This window comes from Nelumbo lutea, chromosome 1 (genome assembly GCF_056320005.1).
Source record: "Nelumbo lutea isolate HS-2025 chromosome 1, American lotus-T2T, whole genome shotgun sequence".
In the NCBI taxonomy this organism is placed as follows: domain Eukaryota; kingdom Viridiplantae; phylum Streptophyta; class Magnoliopsida; order Proteales; family Nelumbonaceae; genus Nelumbo; species Nelumbo lutea.
This window is the reverse complement of record NC_142684.1, coordinates 87,138,535-87,153,832: the sequence shown is the minus strand read 5'-3', so window position 1 is coordinate 87,153,832 and position 15,298 is coordinate 87,138,535. Positions and strand designations below refer to the sequence as shown.

Here is a 15,298-nt window from a genome sequence, read left to right as displayed (position 1 = left end):
CCTAGAGTAGCATCAGATCATTGGCCTATTACCTTGGTGAGAGAGGATCTTGGCAAAGTCCCACACCTTTCAGATTTGAGAACATGTGGCTATCTCACCCTGGATTTATTGATTTGGTGAAAATTTGGTGGAATAGCAATAACCCAAGGGCTAATTGGGAGGGTATGAAAGGGTATGAAATTTCATTGGAATAGGCTACATTTTGGAAGGATTGAAAAGAGAAAACAAGTACCAAGGTTCAAATTTTCGATACGATACGCCCCTTCAAACATATCGTATCGTATCGTATCGCTGGCTTAATGATATGCCCCAACAGGGGTTGTATCAAGGTGTGACCTTGTTCAGGGGGTAGACCAGCCTTAGCTGACCCCTCTGAACCAGTTTCAAATTAAAAAAAAAAAAAGGGAGAACAAGCTTCGACGGCGTATCGGCCTGTATTGATATTTTAAACCTTGATAAGTAGTGATCAATCAAATTGAGGAGTTGGATGCCAAAGAAAGGGGATAATTTTGAAGTGAGACACAAGCAAGAAAGATGGGAGCTCAGAAAGCAGTTAGAAGACTCTTATACAAAGAGGAAGTCAGCTGGAAGCAAAAGTCTAGGCATAAGTGGGTGAAAGAAGGTGATAGGAACACTATGCAATGGCCAATGATAGGAGGAAAAGCCTGATTTCTAAGTTGGAGGTTGATGGGGTGTCCTTAACTCAATAGGATGAGATTGTGAGGGCCTTTGTGGAGTACTTTAAATCTATTTTTAGAAGGCCCTTAAACCAGAGAATCTAGGTAGAAGGGTTAGAGTGGCCAAAATTATCTGAGGAGAACAAGAAGTGGCTCGAAAGAAAGTTTGAGATGGAGGAAATAAGAGAAGCAATATTTTCAATGGATAGATCCAAAGCACCAAGACTGGATGGATTTACCATGGCTTTTTACCAAGACTGTTGGGAGATACTAAAGCAGGATATCATTAAAGTGTTAATGAATTCTTCCAGAGGGGAGTGATAAATCCGGGGCTGAACTCAACTTTTATTGCTTTGGTCCCAAAGAAAGTGGGAGCAAGTCAACCAAGAGACTTTATACCTATCAGTTTGGTCAATAGCTTGTATAAAATCACTGCGAAGGTCATGTCTAGAAGAATTAGAGAGGTGCTTCCAGATCTAATTTCACAAAATCAAGGGGAATTTGTGGGGAATAGACAGATTGTGGATCAAATTTTAATTGCCAATGAGTGTGTGGAGGATCTAAGGAAAACGAGGAAAGAGATTGTGTGCAAGTTGAATTTAGAGAAGGCTTATGACATGGTTAATTGGTCTTTTTTTAGGCAAGTGTTGGACTGTTTTGGCTTTGGGGAGAAATAGTGTAATTGGATCTTGGATTGTATTGAGACTTTTCATTATTCCGTCCTAGTAAATGGAACTGCAATGGATCACTTCCCAACTATTAGGGGAATTAGACAAGGGGACCCCCCCCCTCTCCTTTCCTTTTCACCTTGATTGCAGAAGTTTTGGAAAGGCTAATTGAGAGAGAAAATTCGAGATGTCTTGTGAGGAGGTGGAGGGTTGGAAAAGACAATATTCCTATCACCCACTTACATAGTTTGCCGATGATACAATTCTGTTTTGTGAGGAGGATGTGAGATGGGCCAAAAACTTGAAGTTGGTGATTCAAGTGTTTGAACAAATGTCAAATGTGAGGGTGAATTTTATTAAGAGCTGTGTGGTGGGGATCAATATGGAGGAGAGAGATATGATGGAGAGGGATGAAGATTTGGGTTGTGTGGTGTCTCAATGGTCTCTGAAATATTTGGGAATGCCTCTAGGGGATAATCCAAGGAAAGAAAGCTTTTGGAGTACTATGATTGATAGGTCTACTAAGAAGTTGACCTCTTGGAAGAAGAATTACTTATCTTTGGGTGGCAGAATTACCTTGATTAAGTCTACATTGGCTAGTTTGCCTGTGTATTACTTATCAGTTTTTAGGATCCCAGTGAAGATAAGTAGAGTTTCGGGGAAGTTAATGAGGGCCTTTTTGTGGGAACCAGGGGAGGAGAGGAAGGATCACAGGGTGAATTGGGATTTGGTTTCTAAACGTAGGGTTGATGGAAGGTTAGGATTAGATAACATTCGAAAGAAAAATGAAGCTCTATTGGGGAAATGGTTGTTGAGGTTGGAAGGTGAGAGGGATAAGTTGTGGACTAGGGTAATTCTGAGTATTCATTGTCAGGTAGATGACAACTAGGACACTACAACTTTGGCAAGGTCTATTGGTGCCTCTCCTTGGAAATCTATGCATGCCATTCTTCTTTTTTGCAGCTCATCAGTTATGACCTCTGCTCTAGAAATCAGGTAAAATTTTGGGAGAACATTTGGGCGGGTGAGGTACCTTTGAAAGACCAATTCCCTCCTTGTTTTCCCTCTCTAGGTATAAAGGCATGGTTGTGTCCAGTTTTCTAGTTCCTTCTTTGTCTAACTTTGGGTTTGATTGGGATTTGGGCTTCAGAAGAGGCCTAAGGGATGTAGAGGTTGAAAATGTCTTGAATCTGGTTTAGATCTTGAACATGGTGGTGCTGGACCCCTCTGAGAGGGATAAGAGACTATGGACCCTAGCTCCCTCTGGAACCTTGTCTTGTGCTTCCTTCTTTAAGTCCCTCTTGCCTTCGACCAATAATTTTGCACAAAATTTTCCAATTAAGGATGTCTAGGGTGAGCCGATTCCTCCAAGGGTTGGAGCCTTTTGTTGGGAAGCCTTCCTAGAAAGGTGTAATACTTGTGACTTACTCCAAAGAAAGAGCCCTTTTTTGGTGCTTGTCTCCTAATTGGTTCATTCTTTGCAAGGCTAATGGTGAAAGCTCCTATCACTTATTAATTTCTTGCCCCTTTGTTGCTGATCTTTGGGACTGGTTTCTTTCCTTTTTTGGTTGCAGGTGGAGACCACCGCCAAATAAGGAAGGATTATGTGGAGGTCTGTGAGGGCTGTTATTTGCTAGACCCTATGGGAGGAAAGGAATGCCAAAACTTTTTCTGAAAATGAAAGAAGTAAAGAAAGTCTTGTAGAAGCAATAATAGTAAGGGTGGTGCACTAGCTTAAATCCTTGGACCTGTTTGTTGATGTTTCTACAGACATGTTGCTTAATAACTGGATGGAGGTGGCAAATTCTGCTCCTACTCGCTCTTCTATTTGTCCTGTGTGGTCACCACCAGCCTGCGGCTATACAAAGCTAAATTTTGATGGTAGTAGTGCAGGAAATCCAGGTCTGTCAAGAGTAGGAGTCTTTAGAGATGAGGATAGGAGGGTGCTTGCAATGTATTCAGGTCCCATTGGGAGGGGGGGGAATCTCTTAAAGCTGAGATCTATGCTGTACTGGAGGGAATAAGGAAAATAAAGGAACTGAATATACAAAAGTTAGTCGTTGAAGGGGACTCAAAGCTGGTGTTAAGCTGGCTACAGAAAGAGAGTGGACTTTGGAAATTTGCTAATGAGAGGAGGGAGATTAAATGGCTAACTAGAGGGCTGAAAATCCAATTTCAGTGGGTTAAGAGAACAGCAAATGCTTTTGCTGATGCATTGGCAAAGCAGGGGAAGGGATGGGATCAAATGTTTTGGGCTGTTCTGTAATTTTTTCTTTGTTGTCCTCCTAGAGAGTGCTAAGCCTTATATCTCTCTCTAGAGTGTTGTAACTACATTTTGTATTAATCCAATGGATTCCTGTTATTGATTAAAAAAAAGTTTAAGATAAAATATTTTTTTGCTTCAATAAAGAAAATGGTATCATCTGCACATTGAAGGTGAGAAATTTGGATATTCTCTTGACCCTTCAACTTGTACTAGATGACTTCTTCCTACTGATGTTATAGATGGTCTTCTCTGCACAAGCCCAAGCCATCTCTACTTCCCTTCATTTTATCACTTAATGGAGCTACTCCTAGGTTCCTTCAAATAAGTTCATTTCTAGTCCTATCCAATTAGATTTCTCACTCATCTATCACCACATTCACATTTCTCACACTTTTTCTGGACATATTGTTTCTTGACTGCCTAAGACCCATACAGCATTGCTGGTCCTATAAACATTTTATAAAATTTTCTTTTTAACCTAAGTTGTATTCTCCTTTCACGTGAGACTTCAAATGCACCTCTCCATTTTGCCCATCCTCCTCAATCTCTTGTTTATTGTAAATTACCAAACCAAGGTAATGAAAGAGGTCATCACATCAAAATATCTCTGTCTCCAATCCAAGTCTACCTTGACCTCCACTACCATTATTAGTAAATTCAGATTGTATATTTTAATCCTATTTATTTCTAAGGATTTTATCCATAATCTAATTTTGCTTTTAATCCTTCTTTAGTTTCATCAATTAATACTATTTCATCAGAAAACAACATGCACCATGGTACTTCCTCCTAAATATGTTTACTATATTTCATCCATTGCTAGTGCAAATAAATAAAGGCCAAGTATTGAGCCTTCGTGAAATCCCATTCTAAGTAGAAACTTTGATGTCTCACCCACAAGTGTTTTAACATTGGATGTTGCTCTCTCATAAATGTCTTTAGTCAAGTCCAAATACCTATCTAGCACTCCTTTTCCAAAATCCACCATATTGTCCCTCTAGGGGCTCTATTATATGCTTTCTCCAGATCAATGAATACCATACAAAGTTCTCTCTTCTTCTCTCTAAACTTTTCTATTCATCATCTTAATAAAAAGATTGCTCCCATGATTGACCATCCTAGCATCAAACCAAATTGATTTTCTAATATACTTGTTCCAATGCTGTATCTTATGCTCAATTACTTTCCCCTTAAGTGTCATAGTATGGCTTATGAGTCTAATACCACAATAACCATTACAACTTTGTATATCACCTTTTTTTTAAATATAGGAACCATAGTTCTCTTTCTCCACTCAACCACCACCCTTTTTGTTTTCATTAATCATTATCTTATTAAATAGTTTAATTAGCCATAATTGGCCTACCTCTCCCATACCTTTTTACCTTGATCATTCAAATGCAAGGGGGCCTAGTCTTGTCACCTATTCTAGTGGTTTTAACTTTCATTCTTTTTTTGTAACTTTCATTAATAATTATTCAAGGATGAATGACATGGCTTCCAGATCACACTCCACAACAAAATGGAATGACTCAGATGAAGAAATATCATCTCTTGTTAAGTCACACATGTTTTGCTATTACAAATATTTGCTTAAAAACCTTTCTAGAGTGATGCAATTCTTGCATCATATTATCTTATAAATTGCATTCCCTCCTCTAGGCTTGATAGAAAATATCCTTTTTCTATGTTATTTCCTTTCATTACCTTCATATCTTCCCCATGTTTTTGATTGTGATTAATATTTGCAAAGAATAGGTCCTAGTCTTGATAAGTTGGATCATCATTCTATTAAATGTATCTTCCTTGGTTACTAGTACAAGTGATACAATCCAGAGTAAGTCCTTTGTCTATCCAGATGTTACCTTTTTTGGTTCTACTCCGCTATTATGTGGTGTTGAGTCAACCGTAGACACGCCATCAGTTACTTTACCCACTCCAGTGGAGTCAATGGTTGTTTTCTAGATCTTGCTCCATCAAATTTAGACCTTATTGCTTTTGCAAAGGTCAGCGTACTTGTACTAATCATCCCATCCCCTACTTATGCTTATATTTCGCTTATCCATCACTAGTTTGTTTCTCTTTTGTCCTCTATTTCTATAACTCATTTACGTAAGAATACTTGCTTCTCCTTATTAGAATAAGGATATGGTGAAACTTTGTTCTGATTGTATCAATGTTTTCGCCCACCATTGACTTGAATGTTCGAACCATCACCTAGTCCCATTTCCAGGTATGGTTTTCCTAAAAGCTGAACATTTGACCAAAACCTTTGACATGGTAAAAAAAAATCGACCCAGATTCCGGGCAGTTGAAGCATTGGCCCGTTCAGCCCAGTCGCTGAGTCACAGATTACACACTAAAATGCATTGAAAACTTCTAAAGGCCATAACTTTGTACTCAGTTGAGAGGGAGTGTAGGTAGGTATGCATTCTGTCACAGGGATAAAATTGTAAACATTTTGTTCTCAAAGTAATATCAAATTAGGGTATAGAAACATGTTCAAATCTATTCCCACTATTCCCCAAAATCTCTCCTCTTCATATCTTTTTTTTTTAATCTTCTCTTCTTCAACTCTAGTACTCTACAAATCTCTACAGATATCATCTAATAATCAAACTCTTATCACATTTATGAAGGTTGTTGACCTTGCCCATTGCCTACCATAACATCCTAGTCACATGTTATGGGCCTGGGCGTAGGATCTCGTCACAGGTCGGTCCACGGGGAGAACCTCTAGTTTCCCCTTGCCCCTCCCTTTGCGTGCTAATCCTATCGTGGCGACCTAAGGGGTGATTTGTCCAAGAGATCACCCTAACTAACTCTCCTTTACTCTTCTCTTTGACTGAAATTTTGGATGCCTTTATTCAATAATAGTGGCTCTTTAAATAGGAGATTACAAGAGTCCTGCTCCTAGGGAGACTCCTTGCTGAATAGGGAGACCTCCAACTCTATCTTGATAAGATAAGACTGATAAGATAAGATAAGTCTCTCTTAATCCTAATCTAATAAGATAAGATAATCTCTCTTAATCCTAATCTAATAAGATAAGTCTCTCTTAATCCTAATCTAATAAGATAAGATAATCTAATCTACTAACTTAATAAGATAAGAATAACAAGATAGTCTAATCTAATCTGCTGAATGGATAAGATTGTTGCTGCCAAATTGGATAGGATGAGAACACCGGATCATTGCTGTTGCTGCTCCCAATACGCGTCCACATCATCACTATAAATACATAAAAGGCAGCCCAGTGCACGAGGCTCCCGCCATTGCAGGATCTGGGGAGGGATAGGTGTAAGCACCCAAACCCCTGCACATACAGAGAGTCTGTTTCCAAGCTTCGAACCCTGGTCACCCAGGTTGCAATGGAGCAACCCAACCATTGTACCAAGCCCCACCCTCACGTTATAAATACATATAAACCATTTTTTCTTTCAAAAGGAACCATAGTTTTTGTGGACATATTGTCCAGATAAAGGGGTAAATGCAAGTTATAGTTTAACAACTAAAGTAACTGATCCAATAATAAAAAGATTCTTCCTTGCTAAGGCTCCAAAAACAAAGTTAAAGAGAAAAATTAATAATCATTTATTCAGTACCAAATTTGTTATGCTAAGTTTTCCCATGGAACTTTTTGACCCAAGAAAAAACAAAGTAGCATATGGAATATCCAGTACATGAAATCATGAAAAAAATTATACTTAGCAGCATTCACAAGGATCCAGAAATAGTAATCCTCCTATGCTCAAAGTGAGGGAATGCCATTTCAAGTTTCTCAGCAGAACAGAACTGTCTACCTCATAATTTCTGCCAACCATAAATCCCCTAAAAAGGTCAGTGACAAAAGGCTTTTCTTTCAGATATTTCATTTCCTCATCTCCTGATTCTATGTTCACTTTTAGGAGACAGCACAATAAAACTGTGCCTCATGATTTGCATCAACCAAAAAACCCCTAAAAAGATATTTATGATGAAATGTTTTTCTTTCAGCTACTTCATTTCCTGGACACCTGATTTGTATCGGTCTAACCAGGCTCCTAAAGTGAACATAAATAGAAAAAGTGTTTATTCCATTATTTTTCCAAGAAAAATGAGAACCTTCAGGAAACACCAGTTGTTTGATAAGAAAAAAATAACAGTAACAAAATAAACATACAGTTTTTGCTGAAAACTTGATTTCTTTGCAATCTCCTGTGCGTAGAGTAACCTCAGACTGCAAAAGAAAATCCAATCATTTAAATTTTAGAAAACTCCAGATATATTGTTTTATATAAGCATGTATAGGAACAAATTAATTAAGAAAGATGTATATACCTGAAGACCTTATATGCAGCATGTTTGAGAATTTCAAGAAATAAACTCACTTTTTTATATTTAGAAATAAACACACTTTTTCAGTTGAAACTTATTCTTTTATCATTGCCAAATAAAACATAATTACTATTTAAATCAATCATGTACTGGTATTAGATATGCTGTAAAAGTAGAAAAGGACAAGAGGAAAAGAGGAGAAAGAATAGAAAAATAGGTTCAATGGGAAAGTGATAACTAATCTCTCCCAGTTGGTTGCTAAAATATTTTGGAGTTGCTTTCTGTTTTCTGTAATTTGGAGCATCTCGAAGGAGAGAAATAGAAGATTTTTTTTTTGAAGGTGTTCAGACGAGTCATGAAAGAATGTGTGCATCAGTGGGAAATCTGATTTTGGATAGGAATCTTTTGCATACAGAATTTAAACTTTAAAGATGTTCAGATGGAAGTTTTGATTCTACTGTGTCTGAAATGTTTTCCTCTAAGGACTCTTTGTATTGGGGTTCCATCTCATGATGCTAACCACACTACCCAGATTTTGTATTTCTTCTCTTAACAAAATCTTTCATTTTATTTTACTATGAAAAAAAAAACTTGGAGACTTTCTACCAAAGTAATGCTACAGTGGAGCAAGCTCCCCAATTTCAGTCCTCGTAGAGATAGCATCACCCTTTCCTTTTTATGTATCTCTTTTGCTTTTTAGTAAAATTTTCTTTCTATTGACAAAAAAAGTAATTATTCACAAGAGATTAGTCACTGAATAGGAATCTACTATGGCAGAGCATAGATCCTTCAACATATAACAAATGAAAATGGAAGAGGCTTGATCCACCAATAAGTTGTATTCATAAAATCCACAAGAATGAATAATAAAAGGTATCTTACTTTACTTTTTGTGCGCTCCTTCTCCTTTAATTTTCGTTTGTACTTCTCTAAATGGAAGTCCATGAGTTTACAAACAGGTGGTTTTGCAGTTCGTTGGACCTGTAAAACATTAAACAGACTCTTTGCTGAACCCCCATATTAGAAATAATTTGGTCAAGATTAAAATCATCTGATAACAGTGTCCACAAGAATTATATAAAAGTGATAATACAGAAGGGAAATAATGTAGAAAAGAAAAGTCAATCACCCAAAGATATTAAGTATTCTGATTCATAAACAAGGATATTAAGTTCATAATTTCTACCTATATCAATTGAGAAGAAGATGATGTGGGAAAAAGAGAAGGTAAAACTCAAAACCTACAGCCAAAGACTTGTGACTCAACTTATAGCATAAATTGACTGACACACTTGTCTGTTTGGCCTTGTCATAATTGTTAGAAGTAGTTAACAGGAGCAGTATTGTCATTTTCATGTTATTCTTTCTCTCTTATATCTGCTGTAGATTTCATAAGGGTATTGTAGTCATTTCAGCCTTAGTAGAATGTTAATACAACCTGGGTCGACAGTAAGAAGAAGAGAACAGATTTCTCCTTTCTTGTCTTCCCTCTTTTCTTCTCCTATTCTTCTCTTTCCCTTCCCTTTCTCTTCCTATCTTCTTCTCTTTCTTTCTTCTATCATTTTCTTCACTTTTTCCTTATTTTATTAAAGTTGGAACAGGCCTGACCTTGGTGGCATTAGATTAGTTATTTGAGAACCTATACAACAAGTTCAGGATTGCATTTGCATACATGGTTTAGACATACTCATTTAAAGAGGAGAATCTTATGGAGGCATATAAGTGCAGCTGTCATTTGGGCTATTTGGGCAAAAATGAACTCAAGAATCATCACAAGGCAACAAAAAACAAAGGAGGCATTAATAGAAAATACTACAGTAAGAGTGGCACAATGGGTCAAGACAATGAACATCATGCACATCCAATGAACCCCCCCCCCCAAATATTGGATAGACAAAGTTAATCTTTGATGGAAGTTAAAGTGGCAATCCAAGACCTTATGGAGTAGGTGAAGTCTTTAGAAGTCATAGTGTACTTGGGACCAATTGGATAATGGGAACTCAACAAGGAGGAACTGTTAGCACTTAAGCAAGGAAAGGAGATCACCGAGCCACTTAATTTCGAATAAATTGCTCAGCTAACTTTTAGAAAAAAAAAACATTTCTAGAGTTATGTGATGTTAGAATACACAAGATATGGATGTTTCAACTTTTAACCAAGGATTAAAATATTGACACGACAGGGCGTATCATATTGGTATCAAACCTCACCGATACAAGATATGCCACACCTAGATGCATATCCTGCCAGTCATGAGTACCAGTGTGATACGCTACCATATCGGCGCATATCGTATAGTATCGGGCGATATGGTTTGATACACACTGAAACGACAGCGTACCGCACCTTCGTTTGACAACAACAAACCTGTGTCTCACTTAAAAAAAAAAAAAAAAAAAAGAGTCTGGCGTGATTCGAACCAAAGAACCAAAGCTGCCCAACGACCAAGAGTACATGTCTCTTCAACCACCAAGCCACTTTCTACTTCTTGATAATAAATGAAATACATTAACCTTTATCAACAGGAAAGTCTACATGCAATCGAAATAAACAATATATACTAATATTCAACAACTCCAAGTATAAATTAAAAAGATAAATTAGCATTTTCAAAAAAAAATAAAAAGAATAATTTTCAAAATTAGTATTTTATGAACCAATGGAATAAATACATTATCATATCTACATATATACCAAAAAATGAGTTTTAATTTCAAGAAATTTATAAAAAAAATTATGATAATAGAATAATTAGTTTAATACTTAAAATTTATAATTTTTTATAAATTATTAATTAATATTTTAATTTGCATTAAATAACAATGTATTTACTATTTACAAAGATAAAAATATTATTTAAAAAATAATTGAGAATATAACATAAATTGAATTGGTCAATTACACTAATCTACATTTATATAGAAATAAAATAATTTTGTATTTTAGAAATATTATAAAATAAAATATTAATAACTGAATAATGATTTTAGTAATTAGAATTTATGAATTCTCATATGATATATCTTCAAAATTTTAATAATTTGATAATTCTAAGTTAATATTATTTATTTTTTATAAATTATTAATTAATACTTTACATTTTATAATAATATATTTATTTTTAAAAAATGAAAATATTGTTTACTAAGCATTTGAGAATTGATTTTTTTTGTTAATGTTAAAAATAAAAAATAGTAAAATAGAAATATTGATATAGTAATTTCTGGGCTTAGACATTTATTGATATTGATATAGAAATATTGATATTGTTTACTAACATTTTAGTAATTGCAGAATGCTTAGGTTGTAATATTTCTTCCTAGCCTTTGTCATACTTAGGACTACCCTTGGGAGCCAACCCTAAAGAAAGTAATTTATGGGCCCCTATTGTGGAGAAATTTGATAAGTTCTTGGCGGCTTGGAAAAAGAATTACATTTCAATAGGGGTAGGCTGACCTTAATTAAGGCTACACTTGCCAACCTTCCAACCTACTTCCTTTCTGTGTTCAGGATTCCTTTCTGTGAAAAATGATCACTTGATCAGATGGGAGATAGTTAATAAACCAAAGGAAGAAGGGGGTTTAGGGATAAAGAACATAGTGTTGAAGAATGTAGCCCTTCTAGGGAAGTGGCTATGGAGATGACCTTGAGAGAGAGAGATTATGGCATGAGGTGGTGGCAAGCATTCATGGTTGTGCAGGAAATGGTTGGGATTCCTGGATATCTCGTCGAGCTACCCTTACTACACCTTGGAAGGCTATACATGGTATTCTCCCTCGCTTGTGTAAGGCTATACACCTTGGAGGCGGATTGTGTCCATTTGCTGATCTCATGTTCCTTTGCTACAGCTATATGGAGGCGGAGCCTTTGTCTATTTGGAGGTAGGTGGTCTCTGCCTTCTAATTTAAGCTTGTTATTCAACCCATCTGTCTTTGTTTGGCACACTAGAAGAGGTAAGGTCATGTGGAGATGTGTCGGGGCAGCCACTCTGTGGACTCTTTGGGAGGAAAGAAATGCAAGAATTTTTTTAGAGAAGGAAAGAGGGTTAGATGAAATGAAGGATTGTATCCTAACAAGAGCAATCCTTTGGCTGAAAACTGTGGATATCTTTGATGATTTGTGGAGAAATTAGCTAGTAATAACCAACACTTCAACAAAGAAGGATAGAATTCTGTTATAATGGGTTCTGCCTTTGGAAAGTGTCATTAAGCTGAACTTTGTAAGAAGCAGCCAAGGCAATCCCGGGCCTTTAGGTATAGGGGGTATCTTGAGAAACAAGAATAGCAACATAATTTCCCTATTCTCAGGACCGGTGGGAGTGGGGGATTCCACAAGGGTAGAAATACTTGTTGCAGTACAAGGAATTCAGATCGCCAACCAGCTTGGGGTGGAGCATCTCCTAGTTGAAGGGGACTCTCAAGTGGTAACCAGGTGGCTTCTAAACTTGGATACCACCATTTGGGGCTACAAAGATCTCATCAAAAAAGTAAAGTGGTTAACCAGCAATATGAGAGTGGAGGTAAAATGGGTTAGTAGGTCTGCTAATTCTTTGGCTGATGCTCTAGCCAAACAGGAGCTATATAGGGAAGATCTTTTTTGTGCTTCTATGTAAGTTATTATTAATTCAGAAATTTGTACTTAACTAGCCTGGAGAGGTTGCAACTCGTACCTTTCCATGAGAACTTTGTACTATTTTATTGCTGATTTATAAAATCATTTCAATTATCAAAAAAAAAATATTGATATAGTAATTCAAATAGAATAGTTGCATATGTTTTGTGCCTTAGACTTTAATAGAAAATAAAATAATAATGGCTTTGTGCATGTATTAATTTCTAAGAATATAATATGTGCCTTGGATTCTTGATTGATGCATTATCAATAAAATTGCATAATATCTATGCATCTCGCTGTATTAGTTGTACTATATTTCTTCATATATACCATTAAAATATAAAACTCCTATGTATTTATATATTATTTATAATTATTTTGACATTAAACTTAATATTATTAATATATTTATGGAATTTCTATACATTTCCCAAGTGTTTCCATATTTTTCGTCCATATCCATGTGTTTCCCAAGCATATCTGTATTCATATCCAAGTTGTCCAATACAATACCCAATATCGATACTTTGATCCTTGTTTTTAACATTAATACCATTTTCCAGATTTGTCCCTATGTGAATATTTTTTCATCCTACCAAGTTGGACTCCTAGACATACCTTGAATTCAAATTGCCATACCCATGACCATGCAACACTAACAACCAAAGATGCACCAATATTTTAAAAGAGAGAGGTGCAATAAAACCACAATGATTTCCAAATGCCTGATGCCCAAGGCAAGGCACAACTTTTCAAGGAAAACAAAAAAAAAAAAAAAGACAAATAAGAATATGAAATTTTGGATTATATATCAAATAAAAAGCACATAAACCTCCTTAATTGCATAATGTGATAACCCATAATCATATTCTAAAAATTCCATTGATAATTGAACATCTATAAAATGTCATAATCCAAATACATGGAAGACATACAAGTCTATTAAGTCTTTAAGAAAGTCAAAAAAAAAATTCATAATAACCATAGAGTAAGCAAATAACATAGGAGGAAAGAAGTAGAGCCCCTGTTTAGGCAAGAAAGAAGGGAAAGAAGCCACCATCCTCGTTTTATTGCCCCCTAAATCTAGAAGGAAACAATTGAAGACATGATATGTAAATGTGGATCAAGCATGTAATGATAACATATTACATTCACAACGGCATTCTACCAAGACTGTTGGAAATTTTTAAAGTGTGATTTATTGGAGGTCTTCAAGGAATTCTTTGAGAGGGATGACCAGGTGAGATCAATCCAAAGGATTTTAAACCTATTAGTTTGGTGAGTAGCTTATACAAAATAATAATAAAGGTCATGTCCTTGAGGATTAGGGAAGTCCTCCCATCAATCATTTCTCCTAATCAAGGGGCTTTCATGAAAAGCAGGCATATTACAAATCTGATCTTGATTGCCAATCAATGTAGAGAAGTTAAAGAGATCTAGGAGGAAAGGATTAATTTGTAAACTTGATCTGGAGAAAGCTTATGACTTGGTGGACTGGTTAGCATTAGTGGAGGTAATGGAGCAATGTGGCTTTGGGGAGAGATGGTGCAAGTGGGTGTGGGGTTGTACCCAGACATCTCACTATTCTATTCTAGTAAATGGAATAGTGGTGGACTTCTTTCAGGCTAGTCAAGGGATTTGACAGAGAGACCCCCTTTCCCCCTTCCTTTTTACGCTCATTGCAGAGATTCTTAGTAGACTGATGATTAGGGCAGATGTGAGACATTTAGTAAAAGGGTGAAGAGTGGAGAGAGATAGAGTATCAATTACTCACCTGCAATTTGCAAATGATACTATCTTGTTTAGTGGAGATGAAGATTGAGAGGAGGTTCAAAATTTGAAGACAATGGTACAACTCTTTGAACAAATGACAAGCCTAAAGGTAAATTTTGACAAGGGTTGTATAGTAGGGATTAATATGGAAGATGGAGAGATGTTAGAATGTGCAAAAATTCTAAGTTGCAATTTGTCTCAGTGGCCCCTAAAGTACCTAGGTTTACCTCTTGGAGCCAATCCAAAAGAGGCAAGTTCTTGGAACCAAGTTGTAGAAAGATTTTCAAAAAGGCTAGCATGTTGGAAAAGGAGTTATTTATCTCTTGGAGGAAGGATAACCCTAATCAGGATTCAGGACCTTAGATAACCTCCTTGTCTACTATCTATCAATCTTTAAGATCCTAGAATGAGGGAGTTAGTGGAAGTATTGAATAGTTGACAAGGGGTTTTTAGGGAAACCCGTCAACCCAAGGAAGAAAAGGACCATCAGGTTAAGTTAGTACAGTGACTTAAAAGGCATACCTAGGCGCATTTTAGGGTAAGTGCCTCGCCCAGGTCCTAGGCACTCCGGATCTACTACCCACTATTTATTCCCACATCTTTATTCACGGAACACTGCCGCCATGTATTGGAACATCTCCCTATGAATGAGAAGGAAGATATTCCCAATGCATAGCTGTTATATAACGTGGGTAGAGATGCAGGAACAACAAGTGGGTAACAGATCCGAGCCCGGTCCTAGGCACAGCACTTTCAAAAGGCACACGCCTAGTGCGCCTAGGCGTGCACCTGATGCGCCTTGCGCCTTAGCCCAGGCATGCGCCTTTTGAAAATTTTGCTTTTTTTGAACCTAGCAGCCCTTGACCACGCCCCTCAAGGAAAGCCCAAACAAGTCCATGTTAAGGTCTTAAATTCTTAATTTTCACACAAAAAATTAAGAATTTAAGACCTTAACATGGACTTGTTTGGGCTTGCCTCAAGGG

The 15,298-nt window shown here is 36.6% G+C and overlaps 1 protein-coding gene across 2 annotated transcripts in view; it reads right to left on the bottom strand.

Moving 5' to 3' along the window:
- Positions 1-15,298, bottom strand: part of LOC148875916 (translation initiation factor 3 (IF-3) family protein) — a 63,520-nt gene that overhangs the window by 22,195 nt on the left and 26,027 nt on the right. For both annotated transcript variants that reach the window (XM_088965732.1, XM_088965733.1), the window contains exons 5-6: positions 8,811-8,909; positions 7,774-7,830 (exon numbers count right to left, since the gene is read on the bottom strand). In XM_088965732.1, coding sequence (XP_088821858.1) covers positions 7,774-7,830; positions 8,811-8,909 — 156 coding nt within the window. The remainder of the gene's footprint in view (positions 1-7,773; positions 7,831-8,810; positions 8,910-15,298) is intronic.